This window comes from Ostrea edulis, chromosome 9 (genome assembly GCF_947568905.1).
Source record: "Ostrea edulis chromosome 9, xbOstEdul1.1, whole genome shotgun sequence".
Classification (NCBI taxonomy): Eukaryota; Metazoa; Mollusca; class Bivalvia; order Ostreida; family Ostreidae; genus Ostrea; species Ostrea edulis.
In genome coordinates, this window is record NC_079172.1 from 40,251,664 (window position 1) to 40,275,537 (window position 23,874).

Genomic DNA, 23,874 nt, shown 5'->3' on the forward strand with positions numbered 1-23,874 from the left:
GAATCAAAATGTCCGCTACACGGTGTGTTTCTTATTGTAGGATCTTTGATCTGTTGTTTATGTACACGAACACGGTCAGTCAATTTGGTTCCTGTTTGACCTATATAGTTTTCTCCACATGTAGGGCACGTCATACAATAAAGTAGATTTTTAAATTTACACGTCATAGTTGAATTTACATTGAAGTTCATTCCGTTTTTGAAAGTTATGGAGTGGCCGGTTTGTATAAATTGGCAAGTATCGCATCGTGGATCCCCGCATTTGAAGACTGCTGGTTTTTCGGGGTTTAATGTAAATTTGGCTTTAGTGAGAATTGTTTTCAAATTTGGTGGTTGACGTCTGCTGTGGAGTATATCTGTGGGCTGAATGAGGTCATTTAATGTTTCTGATTGTTGAAGAATAGGGAATAACTGCTTGGCTGTTTTGAATATGTTGTGATTTCTCGGGTTGTGTGTAAGAACGAAAGGAATTTTGTTGTTGGTTTCTTCATGTTGTTTAGTAGTTCGCAATTCTGTGATGGAAGTTTCTTTAGCCTTTTGTATCGCTGTTTCAATTAATTTTGGTGGATATTTCTGTCTGCATAAAAATATTTTAAGTTCAGATAATCTTGTATTTCTGCGATCCTCATCTATTACTATTGTGCAAATTCTCCGGGCCATGTTAAAAGGAATGTTATTTAACATGTACATTTTACATAGAATGTTTCCTTTAATGTACAGGAATTCAGAGGCGCTTAAAACTTATAGACTGAACTATTTTAAATATGTCTGTATTTTTAAAAGTGCCTAACATTAACATTGTATAATGTTCTGACGTCACAATCATGAGTGTATTATGTTTAACGTTGCCCACATAACGTCACGAGGATGACGTAATAATGGAACTTGTTTACATTGTTTAAAAATCTACTGACGAGCCCGTAGGGCGAAAGCGCTATAGATAAAAGTTTGAGTACTGGATTTTATTTTTTGACTTTATTCTTTCTACCCCGATACCAAGAATTTTTTTTATTGAATATATATATATATATATATATATATATATATATATATGACATATATTCACGCCTGTCATATTAGCGATGTGTGTGTGGTATAAACGAGCTTTTTGTTTCTTGGGTTTGCATATCTGTATACCATTGCAAAGTGAAAATCAGATTGAAATAGGTTATTTGATTTGATTTACAAGGTAGATAGAAAATCCAAGACATCATGTTGGCATTATAGTATCCCATTAAAGCGCCTATAATCAATACTTAAGATGATTATATGTCTATTATTACGGTTTACCGTTTGTTTACGCGTCTGCACTTTTAATTCCGTTAGATTTCCAAGTACATATACGCTGTACAGTCGTCTTCCATTGTGAAAACAAGCTGTATTTGATACCGAAAAAACATGGGATTGACAATTTGTTTATCATATTTTACATCACATCTTCGTATTTGCACGGAAGAGTAATCAGGTTTTGTTAAAAGTGCACCTTTAATCTCCCATCTGTTGGTGCTATCTCCTTGAGAGGAACCTGATTCCGTTATACTTAACGTGTGTGTCTAGATTTAGTATCCATTGCAATGTTCCTGTTCTACGTACTAATTATCATATTTGAATTGGAAAATAGAATACACCAAATACGTGATATAAAAGTTATCATGAAACAATCCAATACTCATTCGACTAGACCTTACAATTATGTCTGAGTTTGAATACCCATTTTTGATTGTGCGCAGCTAATGCACATTCAAGGCCTTGTGAGAAAAATTGCATTAGCATTGAAAGTCAGTTTTTGGGTATTACTTTTAAAACGAAAGCTTTGGCATATTAAAAAAAGCTGTTGACGCCTGTATATGGGTTAATGAAAAGGTGAAGAGAAGAAACAGCGGTCATTCTCATAATCACTTCAAAATATGCAAAATCAGAGTGGGGCAAACATGAACCCTTGAAAAAGCCAGAGGTGGGATTGTAAGCTTAGAAAGACTTGTCCAGTGAGACTTTCCGTACGTCCTATATTTTGATCCTGTAAATGTAGTAATATGTAATCAAAATCAGTAAAAAAGTATGGTGAGAGGCGAAGATAACGAAGAGTGATAAATCTCATAACTCCTAGAATTTCCATGGCCACGAATTGTGCTCCTTTGTTAGCTGACCTGTTTTTATATTCATATGAAGCAGAATTTATTCAAAAACTTCTACGTGAGAAGAAAAAATCTCTCGCGGTGACCTTCAATTCGACTTTTAGATGTATCGATAATGTTTTGTCTATTAACAATGATAACTTTCATTCATATGTCGATTTGATATATCCCTGTGAGCTCGACACTACAGAGTCGTCCACTTCTGCTTCATACTTAGATATTTTATTGAAAGTAGCATTAACGGCAAACTAACAACTCAACTGTATGACAAACGGGATGATTTCAGCTTCTCCATCGTCAACTTCCCACATTTATGTAGCAATATTCCATTATCACCAGCATATGGTGTTTATATATTTCAACTGATTCGATATGCAAGAGCTTGTTCTGGGTATAGTCAGTTTTTAAATCGAGGTAAGCTACTGACAAACAACCGGGGATGCTTACTCCTCCTAGGTACCTGATCCCACCTCTGGTGTGTCCAGGGGTCCGTTTTTGCCCAACCATCTATTTTGTATTGCTTGTAGGAGTTATGAGATTGATTACTGTTCGTTATCTTCACCTTGCATAAGCAATACAAAACAGGGTTGGACAAACATGGACCCCTTGATATACCAAAGGTGGGATCAGGTGCCTAGGAGGAGTAACCATCTCCTGTCAACCGGTCACACCCGCCGTGATTATCAAACGGAGTCTAAATATCGTCATGAAACACGTCAGACAGCATTCAACCTAATGACAGTTTGTATTTCCAAAGACGATCATAATAACGAATATGGAATTTGCGAAATACTGACTATTGAAACCATTATATCTATTTTCAGTAGCATGTCTTAGTTTAAACTAATTTTGTCGTTTGAAGGAAGTTATTTAGAATTCTCAAGTATATATACGCTGTACAGTCGTTTTCCATTGTGAAAACAAGCTGTATTTGATACCGAAAAACATGGGATTGACAATTTGTTTATCATATTTTACATCACATCTTCGTATTAGCACGGGAGAGTAATCAGGTTTTGTTAAAAGTGCACCTTTAATCTCCCATCTGTTGGTGCTATCTCCTTGAGAGGAACCTGATTCCGTTATACTTAACGTGTGTGTCTAGATTTAGTATCCAGTGCAATGTTCCTGTTCTATGTACTAATTATCATATTTGAATTGGAAAATAGAATACACCAAATACATGATATCAAGGTTATCATGAAGCAATGCAAGACTCATTTGACTTGACCTTACAATTATGTCTGACTTTTGAATACCCATTTTTGATGTGCGCAGCTAATGCACATTCAAGGCCTTGTGAGAAAAATTGCATTAGCATTGAAAATCACAGTTATTTTGGGCATTACTTTAAAAACGAAAGCTTTGGCATATCAAAACAAAAGCTTAAGACCTTCACTTACAGCTGTTGACGTCTCTATATGGGTTAATGAAAAGGTGAAGGCAAGAAACAGCGGTCAATCTCATAATCTCTTCAAAATATGCAAAATTAAAGTGGGGCAAACATGAACCCTTGAAAAAGCCAGAGGTGGGATTGCAAGCGTAGAAAGACTTGTCCAGTGATACTCGCCGTACGTCCTAAATTTTGATCCTGTAAACGTAGTAATCTGTAATCAAAATCAGTATGAAAGGATGGCCTAACAATGGTCATGAAGCACGTAATCAGCCTAATGGCAGTTTGTATTTATAAGGATGATCATTATAACGACTATTGAAACCATTATAACTTATTTGGCTACTCCTGCCTTGGTTTAAAAATCAATCATCCATAGAACATACTCTTGTTTGTCGAATCAGTTGAGATACACAAACAGCATAAGTAAGTGATATTGAAAAACTCCTATGTAGGTAGTTGATGTTGGACAAACGGAAGTCATCCCGTTTGTCATAAAGTCCATGTTTGTTGAAATATCCAATTATGCAGATACGAAGCACAACTCTCTTTCATTTTGAGTTCAGTGGGATAAATAAAATTGAAACATGAAGGAAAATGAATATTGTTAATGGATGAAATGTCGGTGATGTATTTAAATGTCGAGTTGAAGGTCACGGTAAGATGTTTGTCTTCTCATATAGATACTTTTGAATGAATTATGTCTCATAAGAATACCAAAAAAAAAAAAAAAAAAAAAACAACCAAAAAAACCAACCCCAGATCAGATAATGAAGGAGCACAATTTATGTCCATAGTTGTTACTTCTCAAATTTAATCCATCGTCTATCATAATCTTCGATAGAGTTCATAATAGAGATGAAGTTCTGTCATCAAGTGTATCTCCCTGAATTTCGGACCTTAAAAAATACGTGACTTCAGGTTGTCATTATCAAGTATATTTACCTCCCCAGTAATGCCATGTCCAACTGAACGGTATCATTAAAAGAAGAATTCTAAGGAGGATTTTGGTATACCAAAGGTGGGATCTGGTGCCTAGGAGGAGTAACCATCTCCTGTCAACCGGTCACACCCGCACTGCAATTTTCGTAATTATACTCTAATTTGTAATTATTTTCCAATTTGTAATTATTCTACCATTAGTAATTATCCTCTAATTTGTAATTATTAATCATATTTGTAATTACTCTCCAATTTGTAATTTTTTTCTAATTTGTAATTCTTCTCCAATTTGTAATTATTCTTTAATTTGTAATCATTCTCCAATGTGTAATTATTATCTAATTTGTAATTATTCTCTAATTTGTAATTATTAATCATATTTGTAATTATTCTCTAGTTTGTAACTATTCCCCAATTTGTAATTATTCTCCAATTCGTAATTATTATCTAATTTGTCAAATGCTGTTTGACGTGTTTATACCGATTGTTAAGCCGTTCTTGGCACACTGATTTTGACTGAGGATAACTCCGTTTACCTGATCAGGATATAGGGCTCACGGCGGGTGTGACCGGTCAACAGGGGATGCTTACTCCTCCTAGGCACCTGATCCCACCTCTGGTTGTCCAGGGGTCCGTGTTTGCCCAACTATCTATTTTGTATTGCTTATAGGAGTTATGAGATTGATCACTGTTCGTTATCTTCACCTTGCTTGTAATCATTCTCCAATTAGTAATTATTCTTTAATTTGTAATTATTAACTGCATTTGTAATTATTCTCCAAATTGCAATTATTCTCTAATTTGTAATTCTTCTCCAATTTGTAATTATTCTTTAATTTGTAATCAATCTCCAATGTGTATTCATTATCTAATTTGTAATTATTCTCTAATTTGTAATTATTAATCATATTTGTAATTATTCTCTAGTTTGTAACTATTCCCCAATTTGTAATTATTCTCCAATTCGTAATTATTATCTAATTTGTCAAATGCTGTTTGACGTGTTTATATCGATTGTTAAGCCGTTCTTGGCACACTGATTTTGACTGCGGATAACTCCGTTTACCTGATCAGGATATAGGGCTCACGGCGGGTGTGACCGGTCAACAGGGGATGCTTACTCCTCCTAGGCACCTGATCCCACCTCTGGTTGTCCAGGGGTCCGTGTTTGCCCAACTATCTATTTTGTATTGCTTATAGGAGTTATGAGATTGATCACTGTTCGTTATCTTCACCTAGCTTGTAATCATTCTCCAATTAGTAATTATTCTTTAATTTGTAATTATTAACTACATTTGTAATTATTCTCCAAATTGCAATTATTCTCTAATTTGTAATCATTCTCCAATTTCTAATTATTCTTTAATTTGTAATCATTCTTCAATTTGTAATTATTTTCCAATTTGTAATCATCGTCTAATTTCTGATTATTCTCTAATTTGTACTTATTCTCTAATTTGTAGGTATTCTCTAATTTCTTATTATTCCTTAATTTGTAGTTATTCTCTTAAACGTAATCATTCTTCAATTTGTAATGATTCTCCAATTTGTAATCATTTTCTAATTTGTAATTATTCTATAATTTCTAATTATCAATTATATTTGTAATTATTTCTAATTTGTAGCTATTCTCCAATTTGTAATTATTCTCCAGTTTGTAATTATTCTTTAATACATAATCATTCTGCAATCTGTAATTATTCCCTAATTTGAAATTATTCTCCAATTTGTATTTAATATCTGATTTGTAAATATTTTCTGAAACGTAATCTTTCTCCAATTTGTGATTATTCTCTTTGTAATTATTCTCCAATTTGTATTTATTATCTGATTTGTAATTATTTTCTGAAACGTAATCATTCTCCAATTTGTGATTATTCTCTTTATAATTTATCTCCAATTTGTAATTATTATCTGATTTGTAATTATCCTCTCAAACGCAATCATTCTCCAATTTGTAATTATTCTCTAATTTGTAATTATTCTCCAATTTATAATTATTATCTGATTTATAATCATTCTCTCCAACCTAATCATTCTCCAATTTGTAATTATTCTCTACTTTGTAACTATTTCCCAATTTGTAATTATTTTCTAATTTATAGAATTATTCTCTAATTTGAAATTATTCTCTAATTCGTTATCATTCTCCAATTTGTAATTATTAATCATATTTGTAATATTATATAATTTTTAACTATTCTCTAATTTGTAATTACGTGACTTCAGGTTGTCATTATCAAGTATATCTACATCGCCAGTAATGCCATGTCCAGCTGAACGGTATCATTGAAAGAAGAATTCTAAGGAGGATTTTGATTTACATCTTGGCACTGCAAATTTCGTAATTATTATCTTATTTGTAATTATTCTCTAATTTGTAATTTTTCACTAATTTGTAATTTTTCTCCAATTTGTAATTAATCTCCAATTTGTAATTATTATCGAATTTGTAAATTTTATCGAATTTGTATTTATTCTCTAATTTGTAATTTGTAAATTTTCTCTAATTTGTAATTATTCTTTAATTTGTAATTAATCTCAAATTTCTAATTAATCTCAAATATGTAATTACTCTCAAATACGATGTAAAACAGCCAACAGAAATATGTATTGACATAGGGGAAAACATAAAGAATCTCAAGTCCTGACGTTTTCTTCCTATTGTCCTACTATTACATGTACAAGACATCATATATGAGCTAAAAGACTTGTCAATTTACGAAACCTTAATGTTCATATTTCCTTAAGGATATTTGGATTTAATGTTTAGTCATCAGCTCAAATAAAATTTGATATTTGAAATGTCTTAGATTAAGTATTCATAAGTCAGGTGTTCCTGACCTTTGTCTTAATCTGAGTGTTCATATGTTAAACGTTTTAGATTGAGTAGTGTTCGTACAATGTATGTTAAATGTTTTAGACTAAGTAGTGTTCGTATGTCAGATGTTTTAATCTGCATGTTACACTGTTAAATATTCCTAAACTGATTGTTCCTATGTAAAATGTTTTAGATGCAAGGTGAATATAACGAACCGTGATCAATCTCATAAGTCCTATAAGCAATACAAAATAGATAGTTCGGCAAACACGGACCCCTGGACACACCAGAGGTGGGATCAGGTGCCTAGGAGGAGAAAGCATCCCCTGTTGACCTGTCACACCCGCCGTGAGCCCTATATCCTGATCAGGTAAACGGAGTTATTGAATGTTCCTATGTCAAATGTTGAGGCTGAGTGACCCTACATCAAATAGGTTGATTATTCTTGTGAAAAAGCGAAAATAACGAACCGTGACCAATCTCATTAATCCTATGAAGAATAAAAAATTAAGAGAAAGGCAAACACGGATCACTGGACATACCAGATGTGCTATTAGTTGCCTAAGAGGGGTAAGCATCCCCTGTTTAACGATGCGAGCCCTATGTCTTGATCAGGTAAACGGAGTAATCCATTGTTAAAAGAAGAATGGTCTAACAATTGGTATGAAACAAATCGGACAATATTCGATCCAGTAATGACTTGTATTTCCAAATTAAATTATTATAATGATCATAAAATTTGCAACGAGATTGTTGAAACCCTATGTAACATCAAACTATTTATGTTAAATGTCCTGGACTAAGTGCTCAAATATCAAATTTCATATGGGCTACGAGTTCCTACGTCAAATGCCGCGAAGTCAAAGGGACCAGATGTCAGAATGTTCCGATGTCAAATGTTTTTAGACTGATATTCCCGTTGGGATCCGGGTTAGAATAGGTCCTCAGTACATGTATCCCTTGCTTGTCGTAAGAGGCAACTAACTGGGGCAGTCCTTCGGTTGAGATCGCAAAAGACAAGGCCCCGTGTCACAGCATGTGTGGCACGATAAAGATCCCTCGTTACTCAAATGCCATAAGCGCGGATTATAGGCCTAAATATTTCAGCCATTCACCGACAATGATAACGTCTCCATATGAGTGAAAAATTCTCGAGCGGAACATTAAACAAGATACAATCAATCCTAGACTGATGATATCATGAAAGGTGAAGATAACGAAAAGTGATAAAATAGAGGGCTGGGCAAACACGGACTCCAGGATATACCAGAGGTGGGAGTAGGTGCCTAGGAGGAGCAAGCATCCCCTGTCGACCGGTCAAACCCACTGTGAGATCTACATCATGTTAAATGACCTAGACTGAGTGTTCATATATCAAACGTTCATGGACATCGTGTTCCTGCTTTACATGTTCGTAGCTTAGTGTTCCTATCTCAAATGTTCCTGGAATGAGAACTTCTATGTTAAATGTTCCTGGATTGAGAACTCCTATATTAAATGTTCCTGGATTGAGAGCTCCAATCTCAAATCTTCCTGGATCGAGAGTTCCTATGTTTAAATATTCCTGGATAGAGAGCTATAATGTTAAGTGTTCACAGATTGAGAGCTCCTATGTTTAAATATTCTTGGATTGAGAGCTTAAATGTTAAATGTTCCTGGATTGAAAGCTCCAATCTCAAAACTTCCTGGATTGAGAGTTCCTATGTTTAAATATTCCTGGATTGAGAGCTCCTATGTTAAATGTTCTTGGATTGAAAGCTCCCATGTTAAATGTTATTGGATCGAGAGCTCCAATCCTAAATGTTTCTGGATTGAGAGCTCCTATGTTAAATGATAGCATTATAAGTATAAAAACGAAACGGCATAGAAAAGGAATATAATTTATTTTATATAAATAAAGAAATGACACAATAAATACATAGAAAAAAAAAGTAAAATCATAAAAAATTATATTCATGGAGACAAGATCCTTCATCGGAGGCCTGATTATTATCTTCGTTTGCCCCACCATCCAGTAAAATCTGAAGTTAAAAAAAGAAAATCATCTGAATATGAGTTATGATCCCTACAAGCAATCCATTTTCTTTAAATTGCCAAAATTGAACTGTCATTACTTAAAACTCAATAAAAACATTTCACCAATTTTGAGGGGAAATCGTTTTTGAGGACTATTTAAATCAACGATGAAATGAAACTTGAAATAAACGTTCTTTCGTACAATTTAGCATTTGTCAGATAGACGACATTATTTGCCTAAAAGTCACCAAATTTGTTTTCAGTGATAAAGTAAAACAGTATTGTAACATACATTCACAGTTTGGACCCACATATCGCGAAGGACAGCTGCATGTAATACTGTTTCCGACAATTGAACATGTCCCGCCATTTTGACAAGGGTTTGGTTGACACGATTGGGTTTCCACATCGCAGTTGGTCCCCGTCCATCCAGAACGACAAGTGCATTCATACGCTGAACCGGATACGTTACAGGTTCCGGAATTTCGACAGGGGTTAGGATTACATGGATTTGAGTTTATGCTTCCTGTAATAGAGAGATAAATATATCATAAAGATTCTTGTAGCCATTACTTGTTTATTTGTTTCATTCAAATTTCTATTAACCACAATACATGATTTTTTGATAGGGGATCACATAACGCTAACTACTGGTAACGATATGAAAAAATAATATATCAGTAACTTTTAATGCAACATTAGCTATCAATAAATCAAATTACCTTGATGTAGGTTTTATAGCTTATGATTTACATAGATGTATAACATTTTTATTTGACAAAAAGAGGGCATATTTTCAAGATATCAAAAGAATGATGTAACGATATTGCACACAACTTTAAACGTTACATAGTAAATTAGTTTACCCCCTACAGCTTCCACCATCAGACTAAACTTGTGATTCTCAGATGGCTGAACATCTCTGGAAAACTTGCTATCAAACTTGAGGATCATGACATTTCTTTCGCCATCATTTGTCGTTGTGAACTGTTGGTTTGCTGGTGCGTTGCATTGTCTGCAATACCACACTTCATTTAGTCGAACTTTGGACAACTTAATGAAACACTAAAAGGATATAACTAAACAATTGCTTTAAAATTCATATCAATTTAGATTTAAGATGTTATTGTTGATGTGGTTATATGTTTATATTGAAATCACCTAATTCCAGTCTGCCCGGGTAAATGGTATCTGATTTCTAGCCAATGGTAGCAGTTGGACTGCCTTGTGTTTCTCGCCAGTTCCAGATTCTGAATGGTCAATCTAATATTCGAATTCGTGGGACCCTGAAGTTAAAGAGGCTGCATTCATTAAATATTTGGAACAGTTTAAGATTAAAGTACATTGTATGATTTGATATAGGGTTCACAACGGGTGTAACCGGTCGACAGGGGATCCTTACTCCTCCTAGGCACCTGATTCCACCTCTGGTATGTCTAGGAATCCGTGTTTGCCTAACTCTTGATGTTGTATTGCTTATAGGAATTATGAAATTGATCACTGTTCGTTGTCTTCACTTGATCATCTTAAAACGTAATTGCTACAATTTTACAGTTATGATGAAGCCATTATCATAAGACATTATTATCCAAGAGAATGTCTTAAGCAAGAATCATTAGATGTGACCGGAAAGGTGACTGAATGGCAGGGCTTTGCCTATCAGTTACATTTCAGTAACTGCTCAGTCACCTTTCATCTACTGAATGACATAGTTTTGCCCTGTGTTATTGCTTTATTAGTATTTCAATTGTAGAGACTGACCATTGAAACACTGGTCACTGCGTCAAATTCTGAAGGATTGTGTTAAGTCTTTAAAGACACACGTGTATATTACGTTTTAAAGTAGCTCACTACACTAAACCTTATAAACTTTGAGTTACCTCATACTCATCTACTGATTGTTAACTGTGACATGCTATCGTAATGATTTCTGAATTAACTAGTGTACATATATATTACAGATGACAAAAGTTCATTACATGGTCATAGATGTAATAGTGTGATACTATATTGATACTTTTGGGTTTGAATGACAAACCGAGAAACTGACAATCGTCGGTCTCGTCGCTTAAAGCTTTATTCAAACTACGCTGATAACAGAGTGAAATACATTTTCATGTATAATATGAATTAGAAAATATGATACTTTCTATTTGAATTTCGAATAAGTTATTCTAATTTTCTCCATTATAGATACACAATTCCAATACAAAACCTCACCTTAATGAGCCAGACGCACTGACGATTGACCGGTATCATGTTGGGGTAGTTTGGAGACTGGATGGATTGATTCTGCCCAGAGGATAACTCGATCAAACCGCCACATCCTGGGGTATTATAATAAATCATTATAACTCAAATTACATTTATTCACTATTTCAAGATATCTAAGAAATGAAAAAGGGACATCCAATATGCTTATATAAAAACAGAAAGAAATTTTCAAAGATTAACACTATACAGTAAAAAAAAAGACGAGAATACTGCATTTGTAGTCGACATTAACGTTTAATTCATACATCGTCTTCGATAAAGACGTATCAATATTTCATGATCGTCTAACGCCTGCCCTTTTCTATTGTTTTTGACATACCTGTGTCTGTTGTGACGCTTTCACACCTGGTGCCTGTCAGATCGAGCGGACACATACACTGACAGGTGTGGGCGACAAATCCTCCATTTTGACAAGAAGGTGGATTTTGACAATCAGCTGGAAAAAAATTATATCATTTGCTTTAATTTATAAAATAGGTATAAATTTTAATATTGGTTGATTTAGTAGAGTTTCTTCCTTTAAACACATTTGATGTCTATTAGCTTATATGATAGCCTTTATACATAGTTGCATATCTATGTGTTTTAATACTTATGTCAAATAATTTCATTCAATCCAAATGAGAAATATGCACATTATCTTACCAGCACATTGATAAGCCATTGTGATCTCTTTCAGGTCGTTGTGCGTGAAGGACTGTGCTGTGTCCACAAGGGCCTCTAGTCGTGGATCCTTTAATTTCATCGTAGGTTGTCCAGAATTTATAGCAAACGACTGTTCAATATTCAAAAGAGAGTTCATTATTGCAGAAATGGGGACACGATTTCTGATTTCATTTTTCTCTCTATAGGATAGAAACCCAATCTATTAACAAACAAGTGTTACTTTAGCTGTTGTGACTGCCATTCAATTTTCAGTAGCCAAGACTCACCGTCAATGGGTATTGTAAGATGGATTCTACGTCGTAAGGTGTTCTGTCGTGTGTGTTTTCTTTGTCAAAGTTGTGCCTCTGATCACTAGGGACATTGTCGTACAAAATTTCGATGTACTCATCTCTATCCGATCTCTGCTGTTCGTGCATTTGACCAATCGCATGCATCAATTCATGGATTACGACCTTAGTCTGAGAATAAAAAGTTACAGTGCCTACATCCCAAATTCGTATTCCTTCAAAATAAAACACACTACAATGGCCAACTGAAAGAATTTATCTTATGAAAATGGTACAAAACAAAAATTAATCACCTAACTAACTAATGAAGGAATCAATCCATGGGTAAGTCAGTGAGTAAAGAGAGTATATAGTATTTTAATCCAGTTGAATTATGTACCGCAACAAGAATATATACAATAAAACACATCTTTAATAAATTTTGACAGTTTATATTTTTCGAGAAATGAATCATTTAGTGAAGAACAAATACTGGTGTAGCATTTTTTCTCGCGGTTACTGTACCTGCTTACAACCTGGGTCCTGAAGGGTTATTCTCTGCTGACCTCCTTGCTGTCGTCCAACATAGGAAGAACAACCCTGTCTGAAAATGTAACACGTGGTAAAACTTAATATTAATCACATTTCACAGTGCTGCAATTTTATCGGTATGTAACTGACAATTTCGAGCATTGAAATAATTGTAGATAGAACGTACCCGTTGACGAAATAAATAAAAGAATTGTGAGGAAGATTTCCAGCTTGTGCGCGAGGTTGAATCTTTACACATGTCAGATCGTTAAAGGCCTTGATGGCTTCGTTGATTTTTTCTCTCATGCTGGCTGAAACTGTTCGTTATAAATATCATATAATGGGTTCTCCTTCAGAACAATGTCTCAGTACATATTTATCTATGAAATTATTGAAACTTCACTCGTAATATCCTTTTGCTATTAATCAACAGTTAATGAAATGAGATAAGTGATTTCTGAGACGTATTGTAAGGACCCGACATCCGTATGGATGGTTTCACCGTGGAATCATTTGTTTTATTCGTGTGAGTAATTTTCGCAGCTTTTTTGGAGGGGGTGTGATTTTTGGAATATTCATCAGCAAAATAGAGCATCTATTGATGGGAAATAGTTTCATGACTGTACACCCTAAAACTGAATTCTTGAATTTATCAATAATTAAAGTGTGGTCAGAATATAATTTCTTGTAATCATTTAATCTATGATAACATTGATTCCACAGGGTGTTCGGTGTGATTTAGAGTTGATCGTTCTCACCCCCTTGTTGTATTTCATAAGGAACAGTCTTTTGTTCCCACAGTGTAGCACGGGAAAGAAAATTTCGTTTCCTCTGAAAAAAGAAATAACATTAGTTTCCTACCGCAATACAGATTTCAATCAGAAATCATACTGAATAATTTCCCATTTCTAATTGCTTTTAAACTCGATTCATTTTACTACAGAAATCATTATGAAAAATAAATATTTTCGTTCATAAAAATAAAATAAAGAACTACCAAACGTGAAATGCACAAGGTTTTAGTTCACATACCCTTCTGTGATGAATGAAAGGATTTGGCTACAAATTGAAAGAAATAACATATGAAATAAACAGTACAAATAATGCTAGCTAGAATATCAATTTACAAGAAAAAAATGAATTATATTCTTACGTTTGGTAGTATGTGATGGTCCAGGGCAGCAATTTTAACAGAGGATTTCTGTGACGGGTCTATTCCATTGGGCTGTTAAAGCAAGCATGTTTTTTTTTAACTTGTATTTTCAAATCTACACCATTTCACTTTTAATGCAAGCATCATTTAAAATATATACATGTTATTGATCTGTTTAAACACAGACAATAAATTTCTTTTTCCTGGGTTAATAAAAATCTTTTGAATATTTATATTTCCTGTCTGTTTGAAATCTAGGACCAGACATCCAGTCTGTCAATTAGTATTCTGTTTACTCTACATAAGTGATGATATTTCTCCTCTGGTTCACAACTCTTTGTATTAGATTTGGAGTTTCACCTTGTGGGGTCGACCGAACTCGTCAAAAACAATCATCGTTTGCAGCAGTTCAGCGATAGGAGAGTCCTGATTTTTTCTGTCCTATTGAAATAAATAGTAAATATCATCGCAACATACTCTGTAACAGTTTACTTCCTGTCATTAACATTCATAAAAAGCGTTGACTTCGTTAGGATCCGAAGTCTGAATGATACTAAAGTGGCACATTAATGTTAAAAAATATAACTGGTAAATATCATTATAAAGAATCAGTGTGTGGAAACCCTTACACCGTTTGAAATGTACATGTAAGTGTTAGAAACGTGATATATATTTTGTAAATTAGGGGAAAACCTCAATTTGAATGATAATGTAAATATTATGCGATGCCAATTTTGATGCACCAGATGCGTATTTCGACAAATACTGTCTCTTCAGTGATGCTCAACAAAAATGTTTGAAATCCGAAATAACAACATACTCTTGTTAGAGCTATTATAGGGGGAAAACAGAGTGCCTAAAAGTGGAGCCAAATTCGTCGAAGGATAAGTGCTATGCGTGAGGGAGATAATTCTTAATTTTGAAATGAATTTCTATATTTTATCACGGCAATTAAATGTATATCCGTATTTTCAAACTAGTAACGAAGTACTTAGCTACTGGGCTGTAGAGACCCCCGGTGACTAATAGTCCATCAGCAGAGGCCTCGATCCAGAGGTCATAATTTAAATCTTATACGGTACCAATTTTGATGCACCATATGATGAACTGAAATAACTTTTCAAAAACCAAAAAGAAATCTACATTGCGACATTAGAAAGATAATCAGACTTCATTTAAGAATATCAGTAGAAAAAAATTTCAAATTTCTTGACGCGACGACAAATCTGCAAAATTTGGGTTAAAGTAGTGAATAAAGAAATCGTGATCAAAAGGCAATACTATTTTGAGAGGGATAAATTGCAGTCTTTATGTTCAGCACAATTGTGTTTCTGCATGCTGAAGGCAATGTAATTATTGTTATTCATAAATCCGTTTAAATCAATGAATATAGAATGCCATACTGGTCAAGCACTATGCGAGGGAAATGAAACAAGCAATCACTAGAGATGTTTAAGATGTAAGAGAAATGAAACAACCAGTCACTAGAGATATCTAAGATGTAAGAGAAATGAAACAAGCAATAACTAGAGATATCTAAGATGTAAGAGAAATGAAACAACCAATCACTAGAGATATCTAAGATGTAAGAGAAATGAAACAACCAATCTCTAGAGATATCTAAGATGTCAGAGAAATGAAACAACCAATCACTAGAGATATCTAAAATGTAAGAGAAATGAAACAACCAATCACTAGATATATCTGAGATGTAAGAGAAATGAAACAACCAATCACCAGAGATGCGTTAGATTGGAGAAAGCTAATTACCCATGAGTCGATTAGTCCAGATTTCCATTGTCCTGGTTGTTGAAGTTGCTGCCAACGGTTCCAGAAAAAATAGTTTGGTAACTGAAAAGCCCCCCGTGAAACTCCTACAAATAAGAAGCACGCACATTAATATAAGAAAATGTTAACTTACCGGACAAAATTTTCACTGTCGTAATTATGTCTGATTTCTGTCTGATTTTCAGTGACTTTAGACAATAAAGTCCGTTATTATTATACTATTATGCAGTATATATATTATATATTTATCATTGTAAATGATTTAAATACTCAGTACTTACGGAAGAGGCCTGGTCTTCTTTGTGCCGACGAATACAGTATGCATGTGTAAAACACGCAAACTAAAACCATAAATCTCATCATTGTTGTTTTCTCTAGAATTATGTTTGGTAGATACTTTATCAGTACTGTGTGAGGCTGCAGAGGGTATCTCTCTCTTTTATAGTTTTACCCACTTCAAAGTACGCGGAAACCGGAAAACCATATTGACAAAAATTTACATATAAACAATACTCACATATTTGTAGGAACATGAAGATCGAAAGTACAGGGCGCTTTTGAAGTCTTAGAGTACAAATTTACATGTTTATGCGTTAGAGCATTGTTGTCTCCTTTTTTGTTTACATGTTGGTCATTTGTACCAAGAACGAAACATCCAAACAATATGCATAGATAATCATCAATCAAGAATTGTGTTGTTTATTGCTATGTATCTGTAAGTGTGTCTGTACCAATAAACAAAGCTATGGACAGTTTGTGTAGAGTGACGTGATCTTCATTTGAAATGTGTACCTGTATAATATTGCAATCTTCGGAATGTGGATTTTAGAAAATTATGTACAGTACGGCCAACGCGGATCCCGTATTTTCCGCGCTCCCCCCGCGGGATAGAGCTACCGCGGTATATCTCAGGTAACCCTGCATATCCCGCGCTCCCCCCGCGGTCCCGCTGTCCTCGCCGCGGTCTTACCTGTAGATGATTAATGCCATCAACAAACGCGAGTTATCTCCCGTTAACGTAAAAATAAATACTGATCATCAACTGAAAACAGATCGTTTGTTCAGCAATACTATAAATAAATCAATTGCCATATACATGTGCATGCACCGCTTGTAAAAACACATTTTACAAAAACTTCTCATGTTACCTTTATTGAACCATACATTCAATATAAGGGTAGATTACCATATACCAATGTCGGAAGATGACCATATACAAGTGCATATATATACGCTTTATCCGTAAACCGGCAAAGGTAACTTCACGAAAACTGATTATTCCTGTCAGTATCAATCACATATTTGTGGTTTCATAATTTTTTTTTCAGGAATTTAATTCTATACAATGTATTTGTACAAATATTTAAAAACAAAACAAAACATGGATAACATAAATTTATATCAAAGTAGGGGAAAGAAAACCTTGCATCAGCAAATTCTAATCTTTATAAAATTTGAGAGAGAGAGAGAGAGAGAGAGAGAGAGAGAGAGAGAGAGAGAGAGAGAGAGTACTATTTAACATAGCTGACTGGACTGTGAAGAAACGGTCATGGGTATGTGTATATCTATTACATAACACGCCCTGTCTGCTTCAATGCCTCAGACATCGATCGGCGCATGCTTTACCCGTGAAACAGCAAAAGTAACTTCACGAAAACTGATTATCCCTGTTAGTATCAATCACAGAGTGGTGGTTTCATAAATTATTTTTCAGGAATATAAGTCTATACATGTATTTGTACAAATATAGAAAAACCCATGTATTAAACTCGATATAAAATTTGTGAGGGGGAGATAAAACGTGTAAAGTGGGGACAATTTTTAACGATTTGACAAAAATCTGCCCAAATTACGTCTCCATAAACGTGACCCGCAGCATAAGATGTAGATACAAAATGTTAGATTAGAGGGGACAAGTGGTGTGAGGATATGTTCTAATTAATATTCTCTCAAAACCATTTTTTCCCAATTCGAAAGAGAGTATTAGATAGGTGTCCCTATAGCTATATGAACACAGTACATATTTGCCTTTACATCAACATGCGTGTATTCTCTTCTAGACATTGTGAAGACGTCCTAACTTAATAGGTTTCATTGTGTAGAGAACGTCTCGGGTATGTGTATATCTGTTACATAACACTTCCCGTCTGCTTCAACGCCCCAGATCAGCGCACGCTCTACCCGTGAATCTGCTAAGACAACATTAGACTAGCCACACAAACACTGCTTGGTAATCAATACAAATAAAGCATCAATCTAATTAAGTTGGATCCAAATTCTCAAATTTTAATTAAATTTTTGGGGCTTTGAATATAAGAGAGAGAGAGAAAAAAACCGCAATGCATATTTTAAGGGATATAATGTAATACCAAAAAGTAGATAACAAGTAAAACGCAGTTTTGGGGTATACACCACCCCTGTCGTATATGTGTGGCCTTACTCTACAGCGTATATTAAATTTTGATTTAACATGCAATTAGAGAGTAATTTTGATGATACTGACATTCATATGTACCGTAATAAAAAGGAATTAGTAAGTTGTAAGCGAGGAAACCAGCACATGACGAAGGAATTAAAAACAAACACCCTAGTTTAATTACTGGTAAAATTTGTTGCGTATAGGTAATTGTAAGCTGATAAGTAGATCCCATGCCCTGGAGTAGAGACATTACAATTTTGACATCCTGTATTCGACGCGTTGAACATATACACACACAGGGTCTTCTCCCCCGTGTGTTGTTTTAAGAACACGGTCAGCAGGGACCTAACAGGTGTACATATAAACGATGTTCGATTGAAATGAGAAAACAAAAATCTTTCTTTTAGCATAATATAAAATTTACATTTTTTTTATTCATAAAACATACAAAATGATATTTTGTTATTAATAAATTTTTGAACCAATTCTCGAAGTCTACACAAACGCCATTAAAACAGAAACAGGCAGAACATATTAATCTTGCACTCGTATACGGTCATTTGTAGATCTATTTGTATTATTTTTTCACTGTAAAAAATATTAGGACACAGCTCCTAATCCTTATCATTAAATGTAGCATAAATAAAATGTTTTGTTTTGGGTTTTTTTTAGAATAAAAAAATCGGAGGTGTATTAAATATGCTAAATCCTAAGTATATCTGGTTTTAGTAGGTCCCTGATTTTTTTTTTTTTTTTCTAAAATGATTTATTTAATATACCGGTATGTAATGCGAAATAGCTGGCCATAAGCAAGCCGTACTCATTTTCTGCCGACGAATAAAATAGCTATCGTACAGTTAGTTTGTCCTAACAGGTAAATAACGGTATTTCACACCGCGGCAGTGTAAATCTGCCCCGCGATGAAATCCCACGGAGGGTTAGCGCGGGAAAGATTAACATACCGCGAGGGGAGCGCGGTCTAATACGGGATCCGCGATGGCCGTACTGTACATTTAATTTTCAAAAATTTAATAGAAAGTGCTCTCTAACTTAAAAAATTTCCACTCTTCACTTTAGTAACAAAACGCGTATATATATATATATATATATATATATATATATATATATATATCCAATAATAAAAGTCAAGAAACACAAAACTCGAATAACATTTCACTGTTAGCGCTTTCGGCTTTAATGCCTCTTCAGACAGTTATAAAATGTATCCGGTTTACATTGGGCTCGGATTTTATAACTGTCTGAAGAGGCATTAAAGCCGAAAGCGCTAACAGTGAAATGTTATTCGAGTTTTGTGTTTCTTGACTTTTATTATTGGATGTATTAACTGTATCAAATACCGAATTCTTTATTTACAAACTATATATATATATAAACTTTTATCTATAGCGCTTTCGCCCTACGGGCTCGTCAGTAGATTTTTAAACAATGTAAACAAGTTCCATGATGACGTCATCCTCGTGACATTATGTGGGCAACGTTAAACATAATACAGTCATGATTGTGACGTCAGAACATTATACAATGTTAATGTTAGGCACTTTTAAAAATACAGACATATTTAAAATAGTTCAGTCTATAAGTTTTAAGCGCCTCTGAATTCCTGTACATTAAAGGAAACATTCTATGTAAAATGTACATGTTAAATAACATGAAATAAAAATATTAAGTTTAGTTTCGGCTTAAACAGTTTTATGAAATAGTTTTCCTTGGCTCTGCGTAATTGTTCATTTTCCTCATTTACTTTGTAAAATGGAAAAATATAAAAACTGCCTTCCCCGCCTGAATCAAAATGTCCGCTACACGGTGTGTTTCTTATTGTAGGATCTTTGATCTGTTGTTTATGTACACGAACACGGTCAGTCAATTTGGTTCCTGTTTGACCTATATAGTTTTCTCCACATGTAGGGCACGTCATACAATAAAGTAGATTTTTAGATTTACACGTCATAGTTGAATTTACATTCAAGTTCATTCCGTTTTTGAAAGTTATGGAGTGGCCGGTTTGTATAAATTGGCAAGTATCGCATCGTGGATCCTCGCATTTGAAGACTGCTGGTTTTTCGGGGTTTAATGTAAATTTGGCTTTAGTGAGAATTGTTTTCAAATTTGGTGGTTGACGTCTGCTGTGGAGTATATCTGTGGGCTGAATGAGGTCATTTAATGTTTCTGATTGTTGAAGAATAGGGAATAACTGCTTGGCTGTTTTGAATATGTTGTGATTTCTCGGGTTGTGTGTAAGAACGAAAGGAATGTTGTTGTTGGTTTCTTCATGTTGTTTAGTAGTTCGCAATTCTGTGATGGAAGTTTCTTTAGCCTTTTGTATAGCTGTTTCAATTAATTTTGGTGGATATTTCTGTCTGCATAAAAATATTTTAAGTTCAGATAATCTTGTATTTCTGCGATCCTCATCTATTACTATTGTGCAAATTCTCCGGGCCATGTTAAAAGGGATGTTATTTAACATGTACATTTTACATAGAATGTTTCCTTTAATGTACAGGAATTCAGAGGCGCTTAAAACTTATAGACTGAACTATTTTAAATATGTCTGTATTTTTAAAAGTGCCTAACATTAACATTGTATAATGTTCTGACGTCACAATCATGAGTGTATTATGTTTAACGTTGCCCACATAACGTCACGAGGATGACGTAATAATGGAACTTGTTTACATTGTTTAAAAATCTACTGACGAGCCCGTAGGGCGAAAGCGCTATCGATAAAAGTTTGAGTACTGGATTTTATTTTTTGACTTTATTCTTTCTACCCCGATACCAAGAATTTTTTTTATTGAATATATATATATATATATATATATATATATATATATATATATATGACATATATTCACGCCTGTCATATTAGCGATGTGTGTGTGGTATAAACGAGCTTTTTGTTTCTTGGGTTTGCATATCTGTATACCATTGTAAAGTGAAAATGAGATTGAAATAGGTTATTTGATTTGATTTACAAGGTAGATAGAAAATCCAAGACATCATGTTGGCATTAGAGTATCCCATTAAAGCGCCTATAATCAATACTTAAGATGATTATATATCTATTATTACGGTTTACCGTTTGTTTACGCGTCTGCACTTTTAATTCCGTTTGATTCCCAAGTACATATACACTGTACAGTCATCTTCCATTGTGAAAACAAGCTGTATTTGATACCGAAAAAACATGGGATTGACAATTTGTTTATCATATTTTACATCACATCTTGGTATTTACACGGAAGAGTAATCAGGTTTTGTTAAAAGTGCACCTTTAATCTCCCATCTGTTGGTGCTATATCCTTGAGAGGAACCTGATTCCGTTATACTTAACGTGTGTGTCTAGATTTAGTATCCAGTGCAATGTTCCTGTTCTATGTACTAATTATCATATTTGAATTGGAAAATAGAATACACCAAATACGTTATATAAAAGTTATCATGAAACAATCCAATACTCATTCGACTAGACCTTACAATTATGTCTGAATTTGAATACCCATTTTTGATTGTGCGCAGCTAATGCACATTCAAGGCCTTGTGAGAAAAATTGCATTAGCATTGAAAGTCACAGTTTTGGGGTATTACTTTTAAAACGAAAGCTTTAGCATATTGAAAAAAGGCCAAGACCTTCTCCAACAGCTGTTGACGCCTGTATATGGGTTAATGAAAATTTAAAGAGAAGAAACAACGATCATTCTCATAATCACTTCAAAATATGCAAAATCAAAGTAGGGCAAACATGAACCCTTGAAAAAGCCAGAGGTGGGATTGTAAGCTTAGAAAGACTTGTCCAGTGAGACTTTCCGTACGTCCTATATTTTGATCCTGTAAATGTAGTAATATGTAATCAAAATCAGTAAAAAGGTATGGTGAGAGGCGAAGATAACGAAGAGTGATAAATCTCATAACTCCTAGAATTTCCATGGCCACGAATTGTGCTCCTTTGTTAGCTGACCTGTTTTTATATTTATATGAAGCAGAATTTATTCAAAAACTTCTACGTGAGAAGAAAAAATCTCTCGCTGTGACCTTCAATTCGACTTTTAGATGTATCGATGACGTTTTGTCTATTGACAATGATAACTTTAATTCATATGTCGATTTGATATATCCCTGTGAGCTCGAAATAAAGGACACTACAGAGTCGTCCACTTCTGCTTCATACTTAGATATTTTATTGAAAGTAGCATTAACGGCAAACTAACAACTCAACTGTATGACAAACGGGATGATTTCAGCTTCTCCATCGTCAACTTCCCACATTTATGTAGCAATATTCCATTATCACCAGCATATGGTGTTTATATATTTCAACTGATTCGATATGCAAGAGCTTGTTCTGGGTATAGTCAGTTTTTAAATCGAGGTAAGCTACTGACAAACAACCGGGGATGCTTACTCCTCCTAGGTACCTGATCCCACCTCTGGTGTGTCCAGGGGTCCGTGTTTGCCCAACTATCTATTTTGTATTGCTTGTAGGAGTTATGAGATTGATCACTGTTCGTTATCTTCACCTTGCATAAGCAATACAAAACAGGGTTGGACAAACATGGACCCCTTGATATACCAAAGGTGGGATCAGGTGCCTAGGAGGAGTAACCATCTCCTGTCAACCGGTCACACCCGCCGTGATTATCAAACGGAGTCTAAATATCGTCATGAAACACGTCAGACAGCATTCAACCTAATGACAGTTTGTATTTCCAAAGACGATCATAATAACGAATATGAAATTTGCGAAATACTGACTATTGAAACCATTAGATCTAATTTTCAGTAGCATGTCTTAGTTTAAACTAATTTTGTCGTTTGAAGGAGGTTATTTAGAATTCTCAAGTACATATACGCTGTACAGTCGTTTTCCATTGTGAAAACAAGCTGTATTTGATACCGAAAAACATGGGATTGACAATTTGTTTATCATATTTTACATCACATCTTCGTATTAGCACGGGAGAGTAATCATGTTTTGTTAAAAGTGCACCTTTAATCTCCCATCTGTTGGTGCTATTTCCTTGAGAGGAACCTGATTCCGTTATACTTAACGTGTGTGTCTAGATTTAGTATCCAGTGCAATGTTCCTGTTCTATGTACTAATTATTATATTTGAATTGGAAAATAGAATACACCAAATACATGATATCAAGGTTATCATGAAGCAATGCAAGACTCATTTGACTTGACCTTACAATTATGTCTGACTTTTGAATACCCATTTTTGATGTGCGCAGCTAATACACATTCAAGACCTTGTGAGAAAAATTGCATTAGCATTGAAAATCACAGTTATTTTGGGCATTACTTTAAAAACGAAAGCTTTGGCATATCAAAACAAAAGCCTAAGACCTTCACTTACAGCTGTTGACGTCTCTATATGGGTTAATGAAAAGGTGAAGGCAAGAAACAGCGGTCATTCTCATAATCTCTTCAAAATATGCAAAATTAAAGTG

General features: G+C 34.3%; 1 protein-coding gene across 1 annotated transcript in view; it reads right to left on the reverse strand.

The window, feature by feature from the left end:
* Nucleotides 1-21,924, reverse strand: part of LOC125658770 (uncharacterized) — a 46,472-nt gene extending 24,548 nt beyond the window's left edge. The window contains exons 1-15 of the mRNA XM_056150734.1: nt 21,921-21,924; nt 15,967-16,070; nt 14,557-14,637; nt 14,197-14,268; nt 14,076-14,102; nt 13,802-13,874; nt 13,231-13,360; nt 13,038-13,116; nt 12,513-12,704; nt 12,226-12,355; nt 11,900-12,016; nt 11,506-11,633; nt 10,468-10,592; nt 10,173-10,321; nt 9,599-9,832 (exon numbers count right to left, since the gene is read on the reverse strand). Coding sequence (XP_056006709.1) covers nt 9,599-9,832; nt 10,173-10,321; nt 10,468-10,592; nt 11,506-11,633; nt 11,900-12,016; nt 12,226-12,355; nt 12,513-12,704; nt 13,038-13,116; nt 13,231-13,360; nt 13,802-13,874; nt 14,076-14,102; nt 14,197-14,268; nt 14,557-14,637; nt 15,967-16,070; nt 21,921-21,924 — 1,645 coding nt within the window. The remainder of the gene's footprint in view (nt 1-9,598; nt 9,833-10,172; nt 10,322-10,467; nt 10,593-11,505; nt 11,634-11,899; nt 12,017-12,225; nt 12,356-12,512; nt 12,705-13,037; nt 13,117-13,230; nt 13,361-13,801; nt 13,875-14,075; nt 14,103-14,196; nt 14,269-14,556; nt 14,638-15,966; nt 16,071-21,920) is intronic.
* Nucleotides 21,925-23,874: the final 1,950 nt, after the last annotated feature.